The sequence below is a fragment of the Indicator indicator genome, chromosome 21 (assembly GCF_027791375.1).
Source record: "Indicator indicator isolate 239-I01 chromosome 21, UM_Iind_1.1, whole genome shotgun sequence".
Classification (NCBI taxonomy): Eukaryota; Metazoa; Chordata; class Aves; order Piciformes; family Indicatoridae; genus Indicator; species Indicator indicator.
In genome coordinates this window covers 18,964,771-18,989,204 of record NC_072030.1, presented here as the reverse complement: position 1 = coordinate 18,989,204, position 24,434 = coordinate 18,964,771, and the positions used below count along the sequence as shown (strand labels likewise).

The following is a 24,434-nucleotide window of genomic DNA, read 5'->3' as shown; positions in this document are numbered from 1 at the left end:
CTTCACCCCGGGCCTGAAGTGCCACCCTGGGGACAAAAAGTGGCTGCTAGAGCTGTTCTCCAGCAGGGTTGGACCCCTGCATTGACCCCTGCTTGGAGGCAGCGAGAGGACAGTGCAGGGACAAGGCGTGGGTGACCAGAGATATGCCTTGGAGAAGAGGATCAGGAGGCAGAAGACACTGTGGGAGCTGGGCTGGTTTTGGAGGTACAGGACCAGGGAAGGGATGAGTGATGCTGGACTGTGAGGCTCACCTGTGCCTGGAGCTGCTCAGCCTGGAGAAGAACAGCCCCAGAGGAGATCTTCTCAATGCTCAGCAAGAGCTAAAGGGTGGGGGACAAGAGAACGGGGCCAGGCTCTTTGTCAGAGGGTGTCTGGCCTGGCAGAAGGCAGCTGGAGGAATCCCTTTTCTTAGTCACCCCCCCTGGAGCAGGGCCCAACAATGTCAGAGTGACAGCTGATGGCTTTAGGTGTTTATACTGGCTTTACTGGCACACTGTACCCATCCATCACCTTGGCAGGAAGGGTGGCAGGGACAAACCAAGCTACTCTCCCTCAGCTCTACACTGTAGGGAGCCCCAGAGACTTCAGGCTCCAAGCTGTCTGCCACCCGAAAAGGAGAGCTCCTGCCCTTCTCCCTGGCTCAGGACAGCCCTGGAGCTTTAGCAGCATCTTTGGTTTATGGTATCTGACCTGGGACTCCAAGGTTACAAAGGAAGGGTTTGGATCTTTCATTTCTCCCTCTCTTTCTTTTTGCCCTTCCTCTGGCTGGTCAGCTCATTGAGCTTCTTGTCGAGACGCTGCTGGAGATGAGCTCTCCTGGCTGGGTCCAGGGACTTGTCCTTGGAGCCACTCCCAGGGTAGAGGATCCCTTCTCTGCTGATCCTCTGCCGTGCCTGGGCCTTGGCCTTCTCCCCACAGCCATGGACCTGGTGGAGAGAGAAGAGGTACTGGTGGCACAGGGCAGTGACCACAGAAGTGGGAACTGGGCTGCTGTACTCCTGCAGCCTGGAATTCCTCTTCCACCTGCCCCTCCCCTCCTAAAGCCATTTATTTCTAGCACCTCCACCCAGCAGGTGAATCATCCTTTGGACAGTGTGAACACCTGGAGAAAGGCCTCACTCGAGCAGCTGGACCCTTGATGGTTGTTGCATGGCAGCTAGAAATGAACCTGAGCTCCAGAGGAGGCTGTGTGACTTGGAGAGCAAGCAGAGGCTGCTGGTTCAGTGCCCACCACAATGCCACTCCCATGGAGGGGCAGGAGGTTACGGGGCTGCTGGACACCCATTCAAGAGTCTTCCACCTCAACTGGCCACACACCTCAGCTCCAAGCCAGCAGGGCACTGCAGGAGATGCCCAGCTGCCCGGGCACTCAGCGCTGCTCTGTGTGGGATCAGGCTGTGACTCATCCCCAGGTGCAAAGGGAATCTGCAAGGAGCTGGCAGGGCAGTGCCCAGGCTGCCTCAGGCTCAAGCTCTTCACTTCCCCTCTCTGCTTGGGAGTGGGAATGCCAGGGAATGGTGCAGGAGGCACCAAGCAAGAGAGGAAAGAAGAGAAAGCTGCAGGGAGGGGAGGAGGTGTGCAGAGCCCAGGAGCCAATGCCTGGCAGCCCTTCCTCTGCCTGCAGCCCCAGCAGAACCTGGCAGAGGCTCCTGCTTCGAGCTACTTGCAAGGAAGCCCTGCCCGGGGAGCTGGGCGGGGAGAATTCCCATCTTCCACCCGAGCTGCTCGGCACCTCTTCCTCCTCTGCGCCCCCTCCCTGCTCGCAGCCGGAGCGCAGGTACCTCGGGCATGTGGTGGCTGAGGCAGTAGCGCCGGCGGCAGTGGGGACAGAGCTGTCCCAGGACTGTGACGCTGGCTCTGCAGGGGGGGAAGCCGCAGGTGCTGTCAGCTCGCACAGCAGCAGAGATCAGAGCGTCGATGTCCTCCTCCGCCGTGCTGCCTGCTCCGCTCCTTGCTGCTGCCTTCCCTGGGGGGGAGATGCCATGTGGCCAACCACCTGCTGAGGAGCTCAGAGCAAGCCCCAGCAGCTGCAGCCCGGGCGAGTGAGCAGCAGCACTGGGGAGCTGCTGTTTGCAGCCCTGGATTTCAGCCCCTACCAGCCCCATCAGCCACCAAGCTCTGGGCTGTGCTCACGATGGGGAGCTCCAGGCTCCCACCTGCAGCGTGCCTGGGGTGCCTCCCTCTGCTGAAAAGCAGCTGGGAAGAGGAAGGGACCATGCAGGGAGGGCAGCAGCTCCTGGCTCTGTTTGCACTGCCTATGCATTTAGGAGGAAGCCGCATCCTTCAGTGCGGGCCAGGTTACTCCTCTGAGTTCCTCTCCTGCATCTGGGAGACTCCAAGATAGTTCCTGAGCCTCTCTCCCTGGGAAAGGGTCCCAAACATCTTTCTTTCAACTTCAGAAACGTGCCTCCAGCCCTCCAAACCCTCTCTGCCCCAGGTGCTGCAGCCAGCTGAGGGACATCTGCTGCCCAATCTCACGCCTCTGGAGGGAGAAGCACCAGAGAGCTTTCCAAGAGCCAGAGCCCATGCTCCACAGACAGATCCCAAGGCCTGGAGGTAAACCCATGGGATTACACAGCACCATCCTCAAGGGGGACCATGAGGTGAGCTGGTCAAGAGTGCCCTACCTTTGGCTTCACTTTTGTCTTTTCTCCTGCTGCTGCCCTGAAGGCTGGCACTGGGCTCTGGAGCCTTCCTGGCTGCCTCCTCCCGTCTGGCTTTCTCCCTCTGAACCCTCTCCAGGTGCAGGGTTTTCAGGTCTGCTGGGGCCTCGCTGCTTTCTCCCGGCCCAGCAGGGACCGTGCTTTCCTCGCCGGGAGGTGGTGGCTGAGGAGGGGACGGCTGGCTGCTCGGGGCGGGGGCTGCGTGCGGCGGGGGCCGGGCAGGGTGGCTCTTGCGGAGGCGGAGGTAGCGCTGCCTGCCCTGCCCGCTGCTGGCGTGCTGTAGCCCCAGCTCCTCGGCCAGCAGGTGCAGCTGCAGCCGCTCGTGGGAGCTGAGGCTCGGGGGCAAGTCCAGCTGCACCTCGCTGCTCTCCAGGAAGGCCTCCAGCATGGCCCTAAGCCTGTCGGCACCGTCTTTTGTCCCCGGGCTCTCTCTCTCGGCTCCGTGGGCGGCTTCTGGCCTCGGCGTCGCCGGTTTGGAGGCAGCGGCGGCTTTGAGCTTCCTCCCCCCGGGCTTGGGGCCAGCTGCTGCAGGCAGCTTTGCTCCTCTGCCCCCCGGCTGGGTGTAGTTCTGCGGCACGATGTCGTCCAGGTACTGGAATGCAGAGCGCACCTCCCCGTGCTGGCCGAAGTGTGCCAGCAGGCGCTGCAGGAAGGGCTGGCAGCCGGCGGTGCGGCTGTCACACACCAGGGCCACATGGCGCCGGGCGCGGGTCACAGCCACGTTCAGCCTCCGCTCCTCGGCCAGGAACCCAACCTCACCTGGGGGCACACACAGGGGCTGGCTCCAGTGCTTGGGGCCAGCCCCAAGGACTGAAGGGTTGCCTGGCTGAGGGGTGAGAGTTGGGGTTTGCTGGGTTCTGTTCCCTGATTCAAACCATCACCTTCATCTATGAGGATGATGAGGGGACTTGAACAGCTCTCCTGGAAGAAAGGCTGAGGGGACACCAGGTGCATGGGGGACACCAGCTCCCCCTGAGCAGAGCCAAGGTGAGTCACTCCTGAATAAGGACTATTCCTACCCTGTCCTCCATCTCCATTCTTCCTACAGTGCTGCTTTCCGTGCTCTAGGATTCCTTAAAACCCCCAAAAGCCTCCTTCTTCCCTGCAAACCCTTCAGCTCCACCAAAACAGCCTCACAGCTCCAAGGCAGCAGTTTGCTCCAACCATGAACTGCTGGAGCTGCTGATAGGAAAGAATTCAATTTTCTGCTCTACATTTTGCTCCCAAAAGAAGCTTTCTCTGTGCATGACTTGACATGTCAGCTCCTTCTTGCTTTCCTCAGGGAAGTGACCCAAAATAGGCTCAAGTGCAAGAATTAAGCCCCCCAGTGTTTCACCACTGCAGGAAGGTCCCTTCTGCCTAGTATCAGATGATAAAATGAGAGGAAATGGCTTGAAATTGTGCCAGGGGAGGGTTAGGTTGGACATTAGGAACAATTTCTTTGCTGTGAGAGTGGTTAGGGATTGGAACAGGCTGCCAGGGAGGTGGTGGAGTCCCCATGCCAGAGGTGTTCAAGAAACCTTGTGGCCATGGCACCTGGGGCCATGGTTTAGAGATATTGGGTTGGGTTGATGGGTTTAGAGATATTGGGTTGGGTTGATGGTTGGACTGGATGATCTTAGAGGTCTTTTCCAACCCAAACAATTCTCTGATTCCATGAAGTGCTTGGCACTCAGTACATGTGGTGTAAGGTGAGGTGCCTTGCAGGACCCTGCCTCAAGCAATGCCTGAGGCCTCAGCAGCCAGGAACCCTTCAAGCTAGCAGCCCTGACTCCCTCTTCAGCTGCTGCCTGGCACAGCAGCCTGCCCCAGCAGCAGTGGCAGCAAATAGATGTGCAGCAGAAAAGAGGAAGCTTCCTGCCAGGAGATTCATCCAGAGCAAAGCCTGGGAGAGCCTCAGGGCTGCAATTAAAGCACAGCACTTGGCAGTGTGAGCAGTGACCTCAGAGCATTCCCACAGTTCCCATCTCCTTCCCATTCCCCACAGGGTAACTCCAGCAGCAGGCTCTCACCTTTCTTGTTGGACCTCACCAGTGACAGGACCACTGCCTCCTTCTCTCTTCCCTGGAAGCCATCCACTGATTTCACTTCCAGCTCTGGGTACTTGTGGCAGAGGTGCTCCCTCAGCATGTCCACCTGAAAAGCACCCAGAGAGACCTCCTGAAGAGCAGCACGAGGTGAGAAGGGTTCCAATGGTACAGTTTTGGTGAAGCTCCCTCCTCAAAGCCACAAGGATGAGCACCCACATGTCCTGAAGGTCAGCTCCTGAGGCTGGGGCTGGAGAGTACACATTTAATATATCTTCCCCCATGGCCTTAAGCTGCTTAAACCTGCTGAGATTGGCCACAATGCTGATATGGAATCAGTGTGGCTCTACTGACTTCCATTTTCACCTCTCTGAGGACGTTTTGCTCTCCATGCTGAAGATGCCAAGGTTTGAACCCACCCCTGGCACATGCAGACAGACAGAGGAGGAGCCAGGATGGGGCCATCTCACCTGCAGGTTGTAGGGAGCTATAACAGCAATGTCTTTGGCCTTCACACCAGCTTCCACCAGGGCCTGGATGTGCAAACCAGCCAGCTGCACCTCCCCTATGGCAGAGAGCAGAAGGGTGATGGAAGCAGGCTGGCAGTGGCCAAAGCTACCAGCCTGGACACGCTACAGCTTGAAGAAATTTGTGCACCTTCACTTAAACAAGGAAAGGGTAAGGACAGTCCTGCCTCCAGCCCAGTGTTGGGCTTGCCTGGCTAGATGGGCAGCCCCCTGGGCAAGGAGGGATGACTTTAAACTGGAAGAACCTGGATTTACATCAGACATTAGGAAGAAATTCCTCCCCAGGAGGGTGGTGAGGCACTGGATGGAACAGGTTGTCCAGGGAAGTTGTGGAGGTTCCAAGCCTGGAAGTGTTCAAAACCAGGTTGGATGAGGCCTGGAGCAACCTGGGCTAGCAGGAGATGTCCCTGCCCAAGGCAGGGGTTTGGAACTAGATGTCCTCCTGCTCTGGAAGGGCCATTTCTGGTACGTGGCTCAGTTGGGGCGGTGGCCAAGCCCACAGGAGGCTAAAGAGGGCCTCAGACAATCAGTTCTGGCCAAACAAATTTTGCAAGTTTCAGTACCTGGATTGCCCTTAGACTGTTCATCTTCCACTTCCAGCTCAAAGAGGCCACAGCCAGCAGTGTCTATCAGCAGCAGGGGGACGTTGGTCTCTTCTGTCGCCGTGACGCCCGGCAGGTCCCTGCACAAGGAATGTGGGAGAGGGCCAGGGATCACCCCTACAATCACTCCTGAGGGATGAGCAGGTGGGGGGCTGCTCACCCCTCCCAACAGCACTGCAAGGACAGAGGGGAGGCTGCTGCATGTTGCTGGTGGGGGACAAGGCTGCAGACCAACAGTGTGTCCTGGAAGGGTGGCTCTGGAGGTGGTGAGGAATGACAGAAACTGAGAACTGAGGTTCCCCTTCCTGCTCCACCAAGCTCTGCTCCTCTTTGCATCCCCAGTGGTGCTGCTGAAGTTGATGTCATGCAGAGCAATAACTAACCTCTGGTGGGGTCCTCAACTTTGAGCTCCAGGCTTCCTGGGTTCAGAGCCCAGAGAGCAACCACAGCCAAGGGCACAGCAGATCCCAAGAGGCTTGGGGAGGTTTGCAAAGCCAGAAAGCCACAGCTGAAAAGCCATTATTGCTCTGCACCATGGACTGCCACTTAAATGCTCTCCCAAAATGCAAACAAAGAGCTAAGGGCCAGACAGCAGCACTGAGAGCTTCTCTCTAGCTCTGCCAGTTACTGCTGGGTGAGGGGCAGTGTGTGGGGGCTGCTGCCTGGCTTCAGTGGCTGCTGGCAGGAATGATGGAATGATGCAGACCCAAGGACATGTGGCAGCTGCTTTCTGTCTGTCGTGGTGCTGAGAGAAGAAGCAGCAGAGCCTGAAGTGCCATCAGAGCCTTGACAGCAGTGCTGGTGGGAGAGAAGAGAAAGCACAGCACCAGGAAGCAGAGAGGAACTGTGGTTTCACATCACATCTGCAGGCAAAGCTGCTGCATCACCGAGCCCTGCTGTAGCAGCCAAGGAAGCTGCTGGCTCAATTGCCAGCCTAGGAAGAGGACAGAGGATGGAGGGCAGGAAGGGAAGGCCTGGAAATGGCAGGAGAGCTCTGAGGCAAGGCTGTGTTGCCATCCACCACATACAAACCACGGGGAGCTGTGCCTCCAGACACTCTGACAAAGGAGGCAGGGGACAAGCCTTCACCGGCAGGTGCCAGGCAGGGAGGTGAGGGCGCAGCGAATGTCTCCTTGCTGACACAGAGCAGGAGCCAGAGCGGCTCTCGGCAGCCCAGCCCGGGGAAGGGCCCAGCCCTGCAGGAGCTGTCAGGAGGCAGCCAGCGCTGCAGCCTTACCTGAGCAGGTGGTGGGCGACGGAGGGGTGTGCGGCGAGCTGGCCGCCGTAGAGCTCCGCGGAGGCCCAGTGCATGATGGCCTGGTGCATGCGGTACTGCAGCCGCAGCATGCGCACCGCCTGCTGCCCCCAGTGCGCCGCCTGCCGCTCCAGCAGGCTCACGCTCAGCCCCTCCGCTGCAGCCCTGCAGGGGAGCACAGGCAGGGCTGGGGTCTGTCCTCAGGGCACAGCCCCAGGCCCAGAGCTAACCCCCTCTGGGCCAGAGTCTCTGTCAGCTGCAGCCAGAACCCATCCGCGTCTCCAGCCCTCGGTTCAAGAAGGATGTTGAGGTGCTGGAACGTGTCCAGAGAAGAGCAACAAAGCTCAGCCCTGTGAGGAGAGGCTGAGGGAGCTGGGGGTGTTTAGCCTGGAGAAGAGGAGCCTCAGGGGAGACCTTATTGCCAGGGAGATTGATGCCAGGTGGGAGCTGGTCTCTCTCCCAGGCAACCAGCACCAGAACAAGAGGCCACAGCCTCAGGCTGTGCAGGGGGAAGTTTGGGTTTGATCTGCAGATAGCTGGGGATTGTAAAAACAAATTAATGAATCAAAGCCCTGATGTGGAGACAAATTAATTAGCAGGTCAGAAAAGGATGAGTGAGGACTGAAATAAAACAAATAAAACAAATGTTGCTGTCAGATAGCAGAAAGTGTCCTGGGATGCCCTCTGGGGCCAGGCCAAAAACACAACAGGAGGCTTGGAGCTGATGTCCACAAGCTGCCAAGAGAGGAGCAACAGGGGACTGGCATTTGCCATGGCTGGGAGGTCTTTCAGAAGCATGGACAAGACATAGGTTAATGTACTGCAGGTGTGTGTGGGGATGCCCTCTGCACCCTGAGTGTATGTCACAAGGCAAGGAACCCTTCAGCCCCTCCACCAAAGCTGTGCTTCAGGTGCAGTAACACCTGACGACACTAAGTGATCACAGCTGACTCCATGGAGGAGGAAGCAGGTACCAAGAGGGCAGTTACACCAGGCAGGAGCAGCTCCCTGAGCTGAGCACCAGCTGTGTGCAAGCCTCACTGCCTGGCCACACTTGCAGTGTGGCTCCTACAAGGAATCAGAGAGTTCCTGCTTCACGGAGCCTTCCTGCTCAGCAGGATGCCTTCACGCCCTGTAGTAACAGAGGATCCTGCTGCTGGCCCAGATTCATCCCAGCTAACTTTAGACCCTTCACTGAGGCCCTGAAAATAGGAGTCCACCCACTGCAGGTCTGCTGTCATCAATGGAGGAGAAGAGGAAGGTAGGTGGAGGGTTTGAGGCCTCTGCATGACTCATCCCTGGCAATCAGGGATGTTTCCCATTAAGCCCAGAGGGACAGTGGGGACTCAGTGCCTTACTGCATCCCTGCAAACACCTCAGGAGATGGAGCAGAAGGGAGCTGCCTTTGTGTCTCACCTTGCAGGCTGCAGGACTGTGGAAAGCACAAAGCTGTGCTCTCCAGAGCCTCCTTTTCTGCATGCAGCTGGGGGTGGTGCTGTGGGGAGCTGGATTCTGCATCTCTTCCCACCAGCAAAAGCTTTTGCCTGGGCAGGGATTAACAGCAAGGCCAGAGCTCAGCCCTGGGAGGAAAGGAGCTGCTAATTCCTGAAGGTCTTTATCTGAAAAGTAATTATATCTCTCAAGAGAGGTTGTTCTAATTGATCAACACCTGTTAGCCTTTGCATTTAATTAGGAGGCTACTGAGCCAAGCTGGACCTCACTGCACATCCCCACCACAGGCTGGCTGGAGGGTTCCACCAGAACAGCACTGAGCTGGGAAGGAGAAACTCTTTTCTTTCAGCTTCAGGCAGTTTTATGTCTACCAGAACGTGTGCCATGCCAGGTGTCTCCTACAGGACAAACTCTCTGCTGTGAAACCTCTGCAGATCCAAAGAGGCTGTCCAAGGGGCCTCTGCCCCACAGGGACATGTGGGTGAGCTGGAAAGGGAAGAGGGAAATGTTGCTGTTCTCAAAGAGGCCAGAACTGGAGGGGAAGGCTCCAGATTAGCTGCTGCCTGAGCAGCACCCACTCTCCTCTCTGGATGCACAGCTAACACCTACAGTGTACCCAGCTGCACTTAAAACCTGTGGGGCTGCTCCCACTGAGATGAAAGGTAAGGCCAGAAATAGCTCCCAAAGCTTCATCTCCCACTTGTTTTCCTGCAGTCTCAGGCTTCCAACAGTCATCTCCAGCCACTGGAGCAATGGGAAGGGCTTGGAAATACCCAGCTGGGAGTCATTTTACCTAAGGAGGTGTCAGCTTTCAGAAGTGAGGGGAAAGACAGGAAAGATGGACTCAGGCAGGCCAGGCTGGGGCTCAGGATGTGGGGAGAGGAATCCTCCTTCCCCTGCATGCTGTCTGTTCAGATCACATCAGGGCCCATGGCTCACTGCACACAGCCTGCCTGACACAACAGGATGGCAGCTGGAGACTCCCTAACCAACCAACCTAACTCAACTTCAATACTTAGCTGCCTTTTCTCTGCTTGCCCCCTGCATGCTCCTCTTGTAGCACCACTCTGGCTGCCTCCATGGGATGGCTTTTCCCTGGGCACAGGAACCAGCTCAGCTCTTGGCTCCATTCCCTGCTTTCCTGAAGATCTCCCAGACCTTTCCACTGCTGGATTTGCCTCCGCCTTAGCTGCCAGGTTTGCATAGTTACTCAGATAGGGCAGGCTCTGCCTTGGAGGCTGAAGCAGAGCACAGCCCATCCCCCTCCCAGGCAGGCTGAAGCCAGCTTGGCTCTTTGCACTTTATCTTCCCAAAGGCCACTGCCGGCCAGGCTGAGCTCTGGTGACTGATGTCTGACCAGCACGAGGGAGGGCCATGGCTCTGCTGATGCCCCCAGAAATAACTCTGTTTGATGTGGCAGGTTTTGCAGGTCATCATTTACTGGGGAGCCAGGCTGAGAGCTGAATCTGTGAGCATGATTGATTCAGACACACATCCCCTCTGCTCCAAGCCTGCTGAGCTGCAGGGGCAGCACAGTGACACCCTGTGCCACATCTCTGAGGTGGCTCACCCCCACCAGATGGCAGCTGGCCACCAAATGACTTCCCTGCACAGCTGGTGACCCTGTCAGGGCTGCAGAGCCAGAGGATCTGGCTTCTACCCACTGAGGTTTTAAAATCATGGGCTGAAGACAACTCCAGAGCAGGCCAAAGGCTGCCCGTCCAGACTGCTCTCATGTCTGCAAGCCCTGGAGCAGCTGCCCAGCAGGCCCCTAGCAGCAGGAGGTGATTCTCCAGCACCATGCTGGCTACAGACACTCTGCTGTGATGGAGCTCTCAGCAGCAGGTAAAACACCCAAGTGCCACAGCCTCACAAGATCAGGAACCCTGCTCAGATGGGGCTGCAGGAAACTTTCAGCAGTGGCTGCAGTCAAACAGCCTTGAGGTAATTCTGGCAGTGGGACCAAACCCAGCTCCTGCGGGACACCAACAACTAACCTATGTTGAGGGAATGTCTGCCCCCTGGGACAGGCAGAGGATGTGAATGTCCCAGGTGAATGCTGAGGGAGCTGGCATTGCTTAGTCTGCAGATGAGGCTGAGGGAGACCTCACTGCTCTCTAGAGCTCCCTGAAAGGAGGCTGCAGTGAGGTGGGGGTTGGGCTCTACTCCCTAGGATCAGGTGATAGAATGAGAGGAAATGGCCTGAAATTGTGCAGGGGAAGGTTAGGTTGGAGATGAGGAATAATTTCTTTGCTGCAGGACTGGTCAGGGCTTGGAACAGGCTGCCCAGGGAGGTGGTGAAGTCCCCATCCCTGGAGGTGTTCCAGAAACCTGTGGATATGGCACTTTGGGACATGGTTTGGTGGCCATGGTGGTGTTGGGTTGATGGTTGGACTGGGTGATCTTAGAGGTCTTTTCCAACCCAACCAGTTCTGTGATTCCAGGATTTTGTGTGGCTGCACAAGCACCAGGAGGACCCAGGACCACGAACGGCTCCTTACTTGTGAGAGATGATGGTGGGGGGCAGCTGCTTGTGATCCCCTGCTAGGATGCACTTGGGAGCCTTCAGCAGAGGGATCCAGCAGCTGGCTTCCAGGGCCTGAGCACACTCATCTATCACCACCAGATCAAAGTGGTTCTCGGGAAGCAGCTTCAGAGGGCCATCGGAGGAAGCACCTGGTTAAAGGAGAAGGTGCAGGGCTGAGCAGGGCAGCAGAGGAGCAGGCAGAGCCCAGCAGCTTTGGCTGTGACTGAGGCTGGCAGGCCAGGTGATGTTTGCCTGCAGTGCACACCACACACACATTCATCTCTGTGTGGCAGAATTGGATTTTTTTCCCTGGCACCTGGTCCCAAAAGCTTCCAAGTCTCTTTGAGGACCAGGCAGTAGCAGCTGCTCGAGTGCTTCACCCAGAGCAGGAGCAGAGCAAGGAACATTCACCTTCCTTCTGCCCTCAAATGCAACCAAGAGGTCACAGCAACCAACGCTGGAAGGCTGATGGGCTTGGTATTCACCTCTGCCTGCTGACCCCAAGGAGGGAAGGTCAGTGGAGCCCCTGACTGCCCTGCTGACCCTGGCTGTGCTCTGCTGCCCTTCCCCTGGGCAGCAGAAGGGAAAGCACAGGGACTGGAATCAGACCTGTGCCAGGGGCTGCCTTCTTACATCAGATGTCCTGCTGCACTCCAGACATGACCCACACACTGCTCACAGCTGGGACTTCAGAGGCACCAGAACATCACCAAAGGAGGGGTGCAGGAGGAGGATGCAGAGGGCAGCACTGCTGTGCCACTGCAGGGTAGCTCTGGAAGCAGCTCTGAAGAGGGCTGAGTTTGCTTGGCCTCCCCAGCTCCACAGCAGTGCAGAGGTCACAGTCTGTCAGCTCAGACATCTTTTTTTCCCTTAAAACATTTTTTTTTTCCAGCCCCTGTGAATGCAGTCTGGTAATGGGGGAGCAGAAAATCTGAACCTGACTTTTGCCATGCTGAAGGTGGAAGGAAAAAAGCTAAGCAGCAAGGTTCTAAGTAAAAGAGACCACCCCAGCACAGCAGGCAGCTGCCAGATGGTTTTCTTCCCTTCCAGCCTTGCAGCTCGACCTGAGCTGATGGAACTCCCATTAGCTAAAGGTCACTGCTGGCCTTGAGTATTGCCATGATTTAATTCTCCCTCTGCTGAACCTAGCAACAGAGCACTTCAGCCTGCAGACATCATTCCCATCAGTCTCTGTGCCTTCAGGCAAGTACCAGACAGCTGAGCAAAGCACAAAACCTAAGCCCCTCTTTGTCCACCACCTTTCACAGGAGCAGGACTCCAGGTAGGGTGGCAAGCCCCAGGAGAAAGTCACCAAGCCCCTCAGCATCTTCTCAGGCTCCAAATGACTCTCTCCAGCAGTTTCCTGTCTCTTGAACTGGGGAGCCCACAATGGACACAGTACTCCAGCTGTGGCTTCCCTAGGGCCGAGTAGAAGGGGTAACAGAGAGGCCACATCTGCACCTGCCTGTGCCCACACCTGCTGCCTGGACACCTGCAACTGCTCCCCTGTGGGTGCCTTGCAGAGCTACCCAAAGACATGTTGCCTGGGACTAGGCTATGGAAACATGTGCTGCATCCATCAGACAGGGAAATCCTCCAATCAGGAAAGCAATTCCATGTGAATTAGGAGCTCCAGCAGTAGGCTGCACACCTCCAGCAGCTCTTGTTTACTCCCTGGAAGCACAGCTCCAGCAAAGGGCCACCCTGGCTCACACCAGAGGCCCCTCCAGACCCATATTCTTTGCTGACCACCACCACCAGGTGCATCAGCAGGGGCAGTCCCACTGGGAGCAGCTGGAGACCTGGTGGCAGACTGGGTTGAACTCCCAGGAGCTGGGAGCAGGAAGCTCAAGTGTCCCTGCCATGCTGGCAGGCTGCAGGCACAGCAAAGCAGAAGAGGCTCTCCCCACCTGTATTGGTAGCAAGGACAACGCTGGCCTGGGTGAGGGCTGCAGCCATAGCAGCTTCTTCCCTTTGCTTCAGCTCCTTTCTCAGCACCTTCAGCTCACTGAGGAAGAGGCTTCGCTCCCCTTTCTCTTGAGCTTTTTTGCTTTTTGCCTATAAAAGAGCAAAACCAAAGTGGAGCAAAGTGTCTGCAGCCCTGGGGCTGAGTGGTTCTCTGACAGACAGGGGAGGTAATCACACAGGACCTCTTCCTCAGCTTGATGTAAGAGGGCAGGGTGGGCACCAGTCCTGCTCTCACTGAGCTGAAGGGACAAAGCAGATCAGCATCAACCTCTCTGCTAGAAGCAGGAAGATCAGGGAGCAAGCCTGGTGGTGCCAGCAGGGCCCATCTGGGTGTCTGCTCTATTGCAGGCAGCAGGCCTGCTAGTAGTGAATTAACTGCAGCAACTGAGCTCTGCTCTTGGCTGCTGCCAGTAAATCCAAACACCCAGCTGAGGAGGGGGCAGGAGCCCAATCCAGAGGGAACACAGCACTGCCAGACAGGCCTGAGCCTGCTGCTGGGCACACCATGAGCCCAGATCCCAGCCACTCCTAGGAGGGATCTGTGGCTGCCAGCAGGCCCCAGTTGTCCTGACCTGCTGGTTTGGACCCCCCCAAAGCTCTGGGAGCTGCATTTAAGGCCAGGCCTTGCCCCTTCCCTGAGCTGCAGGGTCTGTGACTTGAGCCTGCCTCCCCTCCTGGTCTGACTGCAGACCTGCCTCATCCCTCTGGGCCTGGCTGCTGATCTGGGTCGACCCTCTGGCTCTAGGAAGCAGCAGATGGAGACCTTGGTGCTGAAGGCTTTGGTTTTTTTCTTGAATTTCCCTTCTCCTGTGGGAAACCAGCAGTGGGGGGAAAAGTCCACAACACTCCTCCTGCCCTTCCAAGTGCCCCCAAATGAGAGGAAAGGGAAAATTAACCACTAGCAAGAAGCAAAATAAATTCAGAAGTGAAATGAGCTGTGCCCACAGCCAGGTCTCTGCCCCAGCAGAGAAGTCACAGAACCACAAAATGGCCTCTGTACAATGTTGCCACCAGAAGGGGGAGGGGAAAAAATAATCTAATTAGTGTCAGGCCAAATCATCTCCTGTGAAAGAGCTACTTTGACAACTCAGTTCAGGAAGATTAGGCTGGGAAAGAGGAAATGAAGGATGCAGTTTTGTAGTGTGCTCTGCTTCCCACTTGAGGTGGCTGAGTGGGAGGGAGTGTCAGGCCAGGCAGGCAGCTTGTCAGGAAGGGAATTAATGATGTGAACAGCTCCCTCCCTGCCTGGTGAGCACTGCATGAACAATGCCAGACAGACAGTGTGGGGAGCAGGGCACTGCAGCTTCCCCCTGCACAGCAGCAGTGATTGTGCCCCTTGAGTGAGGGGCTCGGGGGCCCAGCCAGGAGCAGCTCTGCCCTTGCCTCCTGCAGCAGCTGGGCACTGCTGGCAGGTGCCCATGGAGGCTCAGGCAGTCCCTGGTAGAGGCTTTGTGAAACACTTCCCCATTTGTAAAGCTGCCAGGCTGCACCCCAGCTCCTTTCTCCAAGGCCAGGTTAATGCCTGCCAGGCACAGTAAATGGCATTGATCCCTGCCACACATCTCCAGCTGCCACTGGCAGCCCTCTGCACTCTGCTTTTGCCTTTCCTCTGCCCTGGAGCAACCTTTCTGGGGCTGGCTGACCAGAGAAGCTCATGCCCACCAATGTTTTACCCCAGTAAGGCCCAGACTGGGAGCATCACTGTGGGTTCCAGGTGCCCTGAGCCCACCACTGCCAGGTTCAGCCAAGGAGCAGGCTGGCTGCACCCTGCCTAGGGCTCCTACCAGGACCAGCCACTGCCGCTCACCCCTGGGCACTGCTGTGGGGGTGCCCCAGGGCTGCTCTCTCAGAGCATGGCAGGAGTGGCAGAGCAGTTCCTTGGCTTCAGAGCCACAGCAGCCTGCCTGGGCTCAGGCCTAGGGAGCTGGCACTGGGGTCACCCGGAGGGGCACGTACGAGGGCCTGGTCAATGTCCTTCCTGATGTCTGCCACCAGCTGGGCAGAGTCCCCCTGGGCCAGGACCGCGTCCAGGCAGTGCCTGTGGATGGGCTCCAGCAGCCGGGCAGGGTGTCCCAGCCGCAGCATGGGCACGCTGCAGCCAGCCAGCCTCTCCACCAGGTTATCCACAGCCACATTGGAGGGGGCACAGCACAGCACCTGTGGGGCAGAAGACAAGGCCTGCTCACTGCCAAGGGCAGCACAGCACTGCAGCAAGGCTCCAGGCAGGAGGGAGAGCAGCACATAGCAAGGGAGGGGGTCTGAAGGAGCCCAGTGGTGAAGCTAAGGCTGGCCAGGCTGAGGGGGCTGGGACTGGGCAGGCTGAGGGAGCTGGGACTGGCAAGGCTGAGGGAGCTGGGACTGGCAAGGCTGAGGGGGCTGGGACTGGGCAGGCTGAGGGAGCTGGGACTGGCAAGGCTGGAGAAGAGGAGACTGAGAGGAGACCTCATTGCTCTCTACAGCTCCCTGAAAGGAGGCTGGAGCCAGGTGGGGGTCAGTCTCTTTTCCCTAGCACCAGGTGACAGAAGGAGAGGAAATGGCCTGGAATTGTGCCAGGGGAAGGTCAGATTGAAGATGAAAAATTCCTTTGCTGCAGGAGTGGTCAGGGCTTGGAACAGGCTGCCCAGGAAGGTGGTGGAGTCCCCATGCCTGGAGGTGTTCAAGGAAGGTGTGGCCATGGCACCTGGGGACAGGGTTTGGTGCCCTTGGTGGGGTTGGACTGGGTGATCTCGGAGGCCTTTTCCAACCAAATAATTCTGTGACTCTGTGGTCAACAGGGAATGAACCACTGCCATGTCCACAGCCTCCAGACACCACCTTGCTTTGAAGCACCAGTGCAGGGTCTCCTGGGCCTTGATGCCTCTACCTCCACCTCATTTCAGCTGACAGGGGCAAGCCCCTGCTCCCTGCCAGCCATGCCAGACCCTGCAGTGTGACACAGCTGCTGCTGGGTCTGCCTCAGCTGCCACAAAGCCCAGGGAGGCAAACCAAGCCATGGTGCTCACTGTCACTGCAGTCCTGCCACTGCTACTCACTTTCAGGCCTTGCTGTACAGCCTGCAGGATTATCTCTACCAGTGTGGTGGTCTTCCCTGTGCCAGGTGGTCCATGGATGATGGCAAGCTCCCTCTGTGCCAGGGAGAAGGTGACAGCTTCCCTCTGTGATGCATCCAGAGAGTCATTGAAAAACTTTGGAGGCTCTGGGGAGACAGCAGAAGAGTCTCTTGGCTCTCAGCCCTGCCCTGCTGCTGGCAGAGCAGCACAAAGCCATGGATACAGACAAGGAGCTCTCAAATCAACTTGATAGTGAGAATAACCCTCCTGGGGAGGAAGCTCCACTGAGTACCACCCAGGTGACACTGGCACAGGTTGCCCAGGGAGGCTGTTGTTGCCCCCTCCCTGGAGGTGTTCAAGGCTAGGCTAGATGAGGCCTTGAGCAAGCTGGGCTGCTGGGAGGTGTCCCTGTCCATGGCAGGGGGCTGGAACTTTAAGGTCGCTTCCAACCCAAACCATTCTGTGATTCTATGTAGCTGAAAGAGCCCAGAGTGGTAAAATGAAGGCTTGTCAAGCTCTCAGGAAGAAGAGGCTGCCCCTCCTACCCCTTCCCTGCCCTTCCTACACCTGTGCCTTCCGTCCTCTCTCTCCTGCCCTGATGCATTTCAAAATGAGCCACAGAGCCAGGCTGTGCCAGCTCTTTCCAGCATATGAGAGGCATTCACGTGCTCCACCACCAAGCAGTTTGGTCCTCCTGTGTGTGGGGGCACTCTGGGTTATTTAAAGGTGGGCCAGGGTATTGGCAACCCTTCAGTGAAAGGAGGGAAGGAAGGAGCTGATCCTGCAGACAGGTGACTCCCATCCCAGTGAAACCCAGCCCAGCACTGGGGAGAAAGCAGCAGGAAATGGCAGTGTCTGAGCAGAGCAGTCCTGCACTGGCCACCACTGAAGAGGCAGGAAAGAGCTTCAGAGCAGCAAGGTAAGCTATGAAAACTAAAATGATCAGAGAGGAGAAGGGGGAGAGGAATATGCAAATGGCATGAGAGGGGAACTGGTTTCAGCACCCAGGACTGAAATCTCAGAAGCTGCTCTTTGCCTCCCAGATTGATCTAATTTCAAGCCATATTTATTCTCATCCCCCACAATCCTGCTGCTAATCTCCTTGCTCCTTATGGGAGTTAATTACAGAAGAGATGATGACTCAGTGCACTGAGGTTTACTGAAAATAATGTGCCCACAACAGCTTATGTAAGGCTGAGCTCTGGGCAGCCTTCCCTGCTGGCCATCACGTGCCTCAGAGCACCAGCTCTGCCTTCAGGGCTTGGCTCAAAGGGACACTGGTGGTCAGGTCCCAGCTCACCTCTGTCACTGCCTTGGGCAGCAGCAGGAGAAAGTGAGGTCCCTGGTCAATGAGTGCCTGTTGAGAGAGGGCTGGGTGAGGAAGAGAGGAAGAGGACCCCTGGTTCTGTTTCCTGCTAACCTGCCTCTTGCTCCACACCTGACTTCTGATTTGCTGTGCTGAGGACAAAGAGAAGTCCAAGGAAGCATCCCATGGGGTGGGGAAAAAAGAAAGAAGAGCTTAAAAACTGCAAGGCATTTCCCCCCCTGAGGAGCAGCTGGGATGTAGGAGTCATTGATATCTCCCTGCCCAAGGATGAGATCAGGAGCAGGCTTCTCCACACCTCCCCTTCCCCTTCCATCAGCCTGCCAAGAGCTGCTGTGTGGGCAGAACCTGGGGAGGCTGCTGGGGCTCCTCCAAACTCCTCCAGCCACCAGCTGGGCTCTCAGCAGCCTCACCTGAAGGAAAGCAACTGATCCCCCAGCAGGGCCAGCCCAAGAGCTCTCCATAAGTTTAGGGTTTGCAGAGACAGCTCCAGTCCTGCTGCCTCCTGCTCTGGCCAAGGCTGCCCAGCTCAGCCCCCCAGTGCAGAGCATGAGGAGGAGGGATGTGGACCTGCCTCTGTGGGCCCTGAGGTGCTGAGCAGCATCTCTGGGGTCCTGCTGGTGGTCAGGTAAGTCAGCCCCTGATGCACAACTTGGAAGCACAGCAAGGAAAAGGATAGCACTGAAAGAATGATCACCTCGGCCAGGGTTGGATCTTCAACCACAGCAACAGAGTCCCTTTCCTGCAGAGCACAGGTGAGGCACTGGGTGGGAGGGTGACAGTCAATCCAGGAGAGGCTTCTTTGCACCAAACATGGGTGGGAACAGCCCCTCCTGGCACAGAGAGCTCAGACTTTCCAGAGCTAGAGGTGTGGAGAAGCCTCCTGTTTCCACAGGAGAGAGCTGGTGGCTACTGGTGAGCTGCCTGCAGTACGGCTCAGCCTGGTCTCTGAAAGTGCCAATCCAGCCTGGCCAGCCCAGAGCAGCAGAGCAGCAGAGCAATGCTGGCCTCTGCTGGCAGGCAAAGCCTTGCCAGGCATTCCCCGGCAGGGACAGCACGTGGAGGGGTCCTGCATCTGCGCTCTCAGACCTTCAAGCTCATCCAGTCCAACCATTCTCCAACTCTGCCAAGGCTGGGGCTGAGCCATGGCCCTCAGCACCACAGCTCTGCAGCTTTTAAACCCCTCCAGCGATTCAAGCACCCCCCTGGGCAGCCTGTGCCAGTGCCTGAGAACCCTTTCAGAGAAGTTTCTTCTCATGTCCAACCTAAACCTCCCCTGGGGCAACTTGAGGCCATTGCCTCTTGTCCTGTCACTTGTTCCTTGGGAGCAGAGCCCAACCCCACCTGGCTGCAGCCTCCTCTCAGGGAGCTGTAGAGAGCAATGAGCTCTCTCTCAGCCTCCTCTTCTCCAGGCTGAACACCCCCAGCTCCCTCAGCTGCTCCTCCCCAGCCCTCTTCTCCAGACCCTTCCACAGCCTCAGTGCCCTTCTCTGGACCCAACCCCAGCACCTCAATGTCCTTCTGGGAGTGAGGGCAAGAGAATCCAGCCCAGCAGCTGCTGAGTGCCCTCCCCTTCACCCCAGTGGAGGCTGGCAGCACTTTTCGGGTTCAAGTCATTACTATTTCATTCCTGGCTAGGGTAACATCTCTCCAGTTGAGGAGCAAAGAGCTCTACTGCAAGAAGGTTTAGGAAAGTTTAGGAAAGATGTTGAATTGCTGGAGCATATCCAGAGAAGGGCAACGAGGCTGGTGAGAGGCCTTGAGCACAAGCCCTATGAGGAGAGGCTGAGGGAGCTGGGACTGTTTAGCCTGGAGAAGAGGAGGCTCATGGCAGACCTCATTGCTGTCTACAACTACCTGAAGGGAGGTTGTAGCCAGGAGGGGGTTGGGCTCTTCTCCCAGGCAACCAGCACCAGAACAAGAGGACACAGTCTCAAGCTGCGCCAGGGGAGGTTTAGGCTGGAGGTGAGGAGAAAGTTCTTCACAGAGAGAGTGGCTGGCCATTGGAATGTGCTGCCCAGGGAGGTGGTGGAGTCACCATCCCTGGAGGTGTTCAAGAGGGGATTGGACGTGGCACTTGGTGCCATGGTTTAGATAGTCATGAGGTTTAGGGTGACAGGTTGGACTTGTGATCTTTGAGGTCTCTTCCAGCCTTCTTGATTCTATGATTCTATGATAAGGTAAATGGACAGCCCTTGTCCCTGCCCCAGGGCCTTTCTCAGGTGATGTGCTCTGCTCATGCTGCATCTCCTGCAGCCTAAAGTGGCTGAGTGTTTATATCCTCAGTCAATATCCTCGGTGCTGGGGGATGTAAAATCCATCTCTGTGCCTTGCCTGGCACAGCTCAGCAATCCAGCTAGGAGGAACTGTTCTTCCAGAGGGGCAGCTCTGCTACAGCAGGGAGGAAGCAGAGCTGAAGCTGCTCAGAAAGTTGAGTTCATTAACATTTAATTCTTTTATCTGCTATCAAAAGGCTGAGTGCAGCAAGGTCCCTGCGTAGCCCAAAGGCGAAGAGCCTTGACTCAGAGTAAGCTCAGAGCTTACAGCTACTGACGGGTGACTCACACCAACATTAATCCTTCCTCCTGGGTGTAAGGTACCAGCAGCCAGGCCTGAGGGCTGCTGCAGGGGAGGGGGGGGTGAGAGAGCTGCTGTGGACAGCCAAGTGCAGCAATCAGGGCAAGAGGGAAGCTGCAGCAGCAAGTACAGGGTGTGAGGAAGAGCCTGAGCAGAGGCCTGGGCAGCAAGGAAGCAAGCAGGGATGGGTGGTATCACCATGGTGTGGAAGTGGTGAGGAGAGCTGAGCTCAGAGCCAGGCTGCTGGCTCCATCCTGTGAGGCAGCTTAAGCCTCCCTATGCCTTCATCCCCTGAGTTTTCCAGCCCAGATGGAACTTCCCTTCTGTCAAGAGATAAAGATCTGAACAGAAGGGGAAACTCCTTAGGTGTGAGGATGCTGGAGGCCTGGAGCAGGCTGCCCAGAGAGGCTGTGGAGTCTCCTCTGGAGAGACTCCAATCCCCCCTGGCCATTGTACTCCTGGACAAGCTGCTGTGGGTGCCCTGCTGGAGCAGGGGGGTGGGACTGGGTGATGTCCAGAGGTCCCTGCAGATCCTTCCAACCCCCAGCATGCTGGATTGTGGGATGCATTAGCAGCTGCTGAGCACTGGTATATTCTGCTGATCAGAGGCTTTGGGTTCCCCATTTGTCCAAGGGCTCACATCCAAAGGACGTCAGCAAAGGGGACTCTCCTCCAGCAGTTTTCCTGACAGCTGTTGGCCAAACCAGGCTGGGAGGTGGCTGATGGAACCAGAGCAGCCTGCACAGCTCCAGCTTGACTCAGTACCACCAGAGGGCTGTGAAAATCAAACCACAAACATTCCCAAGCTGCTTCCAGCTGTGGCAGTTTCACAGTCACTTCCTTCCCAGGCAGGCAGTCACTGATTTTCAGCAGGGAGGCAGTGCTGGCAGGTTCTGCTCTTTGAAGTTCATAGATGGGATTGGGGCAGGAAGCAAACAAGAAATGCCTCCTAAACTGAACTGAGTTTCAGACTCATCAATGTGTGCAAGCAAATCCTCTCACCACAGCTCCTGCCTCTCTTATGCCAGACCCCAGCTGGAATTAGCACACTCAGAGGAAAGGGAGCAGCAGCTGCTGGACAGCCTCCCTTCCAGCCATGGCCAGGCCATGGCCATGAGCAAAGTGTGTCCAGTGGCCCAGCATGAGAAGTGTGCAGTGCTGCCAGCTGCACCCCCCATGCTGCTCCTGTTCAGGAGCTGGGGCTCTCCTGCAGCAAAGCAAGCTGCATGTTTGTTGTGGATAAAAACCTCACCAGGATCAGAGTTCTTTGTGTCCCCAGGGGCAATGTCAAAGAAGTCTTTGGAACCTCCTCACCTGGTCAGCCCCAAGGACAGAACCTGAAGGACTGGAGGAGAAGTGATGGCAACACAGTGTGGGCAATGCCAACAGGCAGGGCTCTGGCTCTTTGCCCCTGTCAGATCTGACATCTGAAGAGGAGAGCATCCTCCTGAGTGGGCAGGGTCAGGGTGCAGAGCCCTTGTGCTGTGGGTAGGGAACTTCAGGCTTCACTGCTTGCTCTGGAGAGAGAGAATTCTCCACACTGTCCCCACCACAGTGCTGCATCTTTGCTTAAACCCAGCATGAGAGCAGCAGGAGCACTGCTCTCATCAGTCCACCCAAGAAGTTGCTCTACAGCAGACTACAACCACTCATAGCCTCAGCACATGCTTGGCTGTGAAGCTCCCAGAGGCTGTGACCCTGAGGGTGCAGAGAAGCTCTCCAGCCAAGCTTGCCCAGAAGCCTCCTTACTTGTCTCACTGGATGCCCTTGGGGCAGCAGAGAAGAAGAGGACATTGATCAGGTCCGAGGCTGGCCCAGTGCGGTACTGCTTCAGCGCCTGCAGAGCTCTGCCAAGGAGAGAGCAGCCAGGTCACAGGCACAGCACAAGCTCCCCCAGAGACCCTGCTGGCCTCAGGGCACACTGACAGCCTGTGGGCAGATTCAGCTCTGCCCAAGCTGGAAAATGTAAGCCCACAACAGCCTAATCCTGACTGCTGCATCACCCAACCCTGCACACCCCACACTGCTCAGACTCCTGCTTTCTGCTAAGTGGAGCTGCTGCAGGGTGAAGAGGAACTTGTTCTAGACCAGGAACTTGCTCTAGAGCACAAGTCTTGTGAGGAGCAGCTGAGGGACCTGGGGTTGTTGAGCCTGGAGAAAAGGAGGCTGAGGGGAGGCCTCATTGCTCTCCACAGCTCCCTGAAAGGAGGCTGGAGCAAGGTGGGAGTCAGGCTGCTCTCCCAAGGAACAAGTGACAGGATGACAGAAAATGGCCTCAAGATGCCTCAAATGAGATTTAGGTTGGACATGAGGAACAATTTCTTGCCTTTGAGGGTTGCCAAGGCCTGGCCCAGGCTGCCCAGGGCAGTGGTGGAGTCCCCAGCCCTGGAGGTGTTTAAAGCTGTGTAGATGTAGTGCTGAGGGGCCATGGTTTGGTGGTGACCTGGCAGTGCTGGGTCGAGGGTTGGACTCGATCTTAAAGATCTTCTCCAACCAAAACCATCCTATGAATATGACAGGAAAGGAGAGAAACCAGAGTGCAGCAAGCTGAGGCCTGTCTCAGAAGAGCTTTTCCAGAACAAACCTGGCAATTCTGAGCTGACTTTGACCCTGCTGAGCAGGGTGAGCAGAGCTGAGCTGCATCCCCAAGGCCCTTACCTCTTCAGCCTATTGTAGGTGATGTCGTTGGCCAGCTTCAGCAGGTGGTAGGAGCAGTCTGGCTCCAGGCTGGGCAGCCCCTCCTGGGACTCCTCAAAGGCCACAGTCACAGCTCTGGAGGTGACACGTGTGACAATGCCTGTGCAGAGGGGGTCCCCCTGCCCAGCCGAGCTGTACAGGCCCACAATGTCCCCTGTGAAGGCAAGTGTGGGGAGGGTGTGAGACAGGGCCAGCAGCTTGAGAAGCAACTCTCCTGGGGACACCAACAGCCAAGCACACAGCAGGACCTCCCACCCCAGCCAGGAACCTCTCACCCCACCTCAGCTCTAGCAGCATCTCTCCTGCCAAGGTCAGAACTCATCAAAGGAGAAGGAAGGAGAGACTCCTCTGAGCTGACAGAGGGCCCTCAGCAAGAAAGAGCAAAAGCACAACCAGCAGTGAGAAGATGCCAGGCAGCCACTCACCAGCTGCCTTCAGACCTCCATACAGCACAGGTCCCAGGGTGAAGGCCAGCAGTGTCCCCATGGCTGGAGCTGCTCAGAAAGCCAGCCCTTTCTCCCTCCCTTCCTGGCACCTCACAGACATCACCTTGGAGGAGACAGCAGCCACCTCTGACTTTGCCCCTGCAGAAGCATCACTCACCAGGTCCAAAGCTGTTGCAGGGCAGGTCGGTGTTGGCCTCATGGCTCCTAGGCTGGAAGGTGACCAGCTGCCGCCCATAGAGGCCAGTCCTCTGGCTGACAGCTTGGAGCTTCAGCAAGCAGACTCCCCCGCGCTGCAGCTCCTTCAGGGACACACTTTCCTGCCAGGCCCTGGAAACCACATAGAGGGGAGGAAAGCCTTTGTGGGACTGAGGCTGGCTTGGAAGCTTTGGCTGACACAAGGGCAGGGGGGGAGATGGAGGAGAAGGGGAAGGATGATGGCAGGAGGGCTGTCAGCTGGTTGAAGCATTGGCTTAGGTTATCTCTTTGTAGGGACACAACTGGGCTGGCTTCCATAGGCTTGTCTGGGGGGGGGGGGGGGGGGATGCTCAGCGCCTGGGGCAGGGCTACCATCTGCCTCTGTACATTTCCCTCTCTCCTCCCTGGGTGAAAAGGATCTGCCCAGTAACCCCCTCCCAGAAGAGAGTAACCTGAGGTCCCCAGCAGGTTGTCACCTCCGGGTGACAGCAGGTTCCCCACAGGAGGTCAATGGGAATGAGTCCCTCAGGGGTATGTCTGTCTGTGTCTCCCAGAGGTGCCAGCAGGCCCTACAGGGCTGTCAGTGGTTTCCTACAGGTGACAATCGGTCCTGGCAGGGGCAGGGTGTCCAGCAGGGGTTCCCACAGGTAACAGTAGGTGGTGTGGGGGTGGGGTATATGCCCATCAGCATATTCCATAGGTGCAGACAGGCCCTACTGAGGTGTCAGCACTTTCCCATAGGTGCCACGGGCCCTGTAAGAGTGTCAGCTGAGCTCTCCATAGGGGCAGAGGGTCCATCAGGGTGTCCTACAGGTGACATCCCGGCTTCCCATATGTGACAGGAGCTCCCCGGGAGGCCCACCAGGGTTTCTCGTAGGTGCGAGCAGGCCCTACAGGGCTGCCAGCAGCGTCCCGTAGGTGCCGGCAGGCCCGGCCGGGGCCGGCAGCTCAGCCGCCGTCGGTGCGGGCAGGCTCCGGGGGCCCCGCAGGATATCTGAGCGAAGGCAGCGGAGGTGCCTGGCCCTCGGTACCTGCTCTGGGCGAGCTCGGCCTCCCGCTCGTCCCGCAGCAGCCGCAGGCTCCGCTCCGCCGCCTCCGCCGCCATGACCCTGACCCCGCCCCCT

The 24,434-nt window shown here is 57.2% G+C and overlaps 1 protein-coding gene across 1 annotated transcript; it reads right to left on the bottom strand.

Moving 5' to 3' along the window:
• Positions 1 to 580: 580 nt before the first annotated feature.
• IGHMBP2 (immunoglobulin mu DNA binding protein 2) lies at positions 581 to 24,415 on the bottom strand. Its single transcript, XM_054390563.1, has 15 exons — positions 24,342 to 24,415; positions 23,273 to 23,442; positions 22,631 to 22,823; positions 21,722 to 21,819; positions 16,054 to 16,217; positions 14,978 to 15,178; positions 12,964 to 13,111; positions 11,028 to 11,202; positions 7,057 to 7,239; positions 5,781 to 5,899; positions 5,161 to 5,255; positions 4,676 to 4,799; positions 2,628 to 3,422; positions 1,782 to 1,966; positions 581 to 926 (listed from the first exon to the last, which is right to left on the bottom strand). The coding sequence occupies exons 1-15, from the start codon at positions 24,413 to 24,415 to the stop codon at positions 729 to 731; spliced, it is 2,922 nt and encodes a 973-aa protein (XP_054246538.1). The 3' UTR covers positions 581 to 728.
• Positions 24,416 to 24,434: the final 19 nt, after the last annotated feature.

Bases quoted from the DNA above. Each gene is read 5' to 3' on its own strand.
- IGHMBP2 (XM_054390563.1), bottom strand. From the start codon at position 24,415: ATGGCGGCGGAGGCGGCGGAGCGGAGCCTGCGGCTGCTGCGGGACGAG. The intron at 13,112-14,977 runs GTACGTGCCCCT...GCTCTTTTATAG, and splicing joins AGGACATTGACCAGGCCCTC to GCAAAAAGCAAAAAAGCTCA. The intron at 5,256-5,780 runs GTACTGAAACTT...TCTCTGCCATAG, and splicing joins ACAGTCTAAGGGCAATCCAG to GGGAGGTGCAGCTGGCTGGT.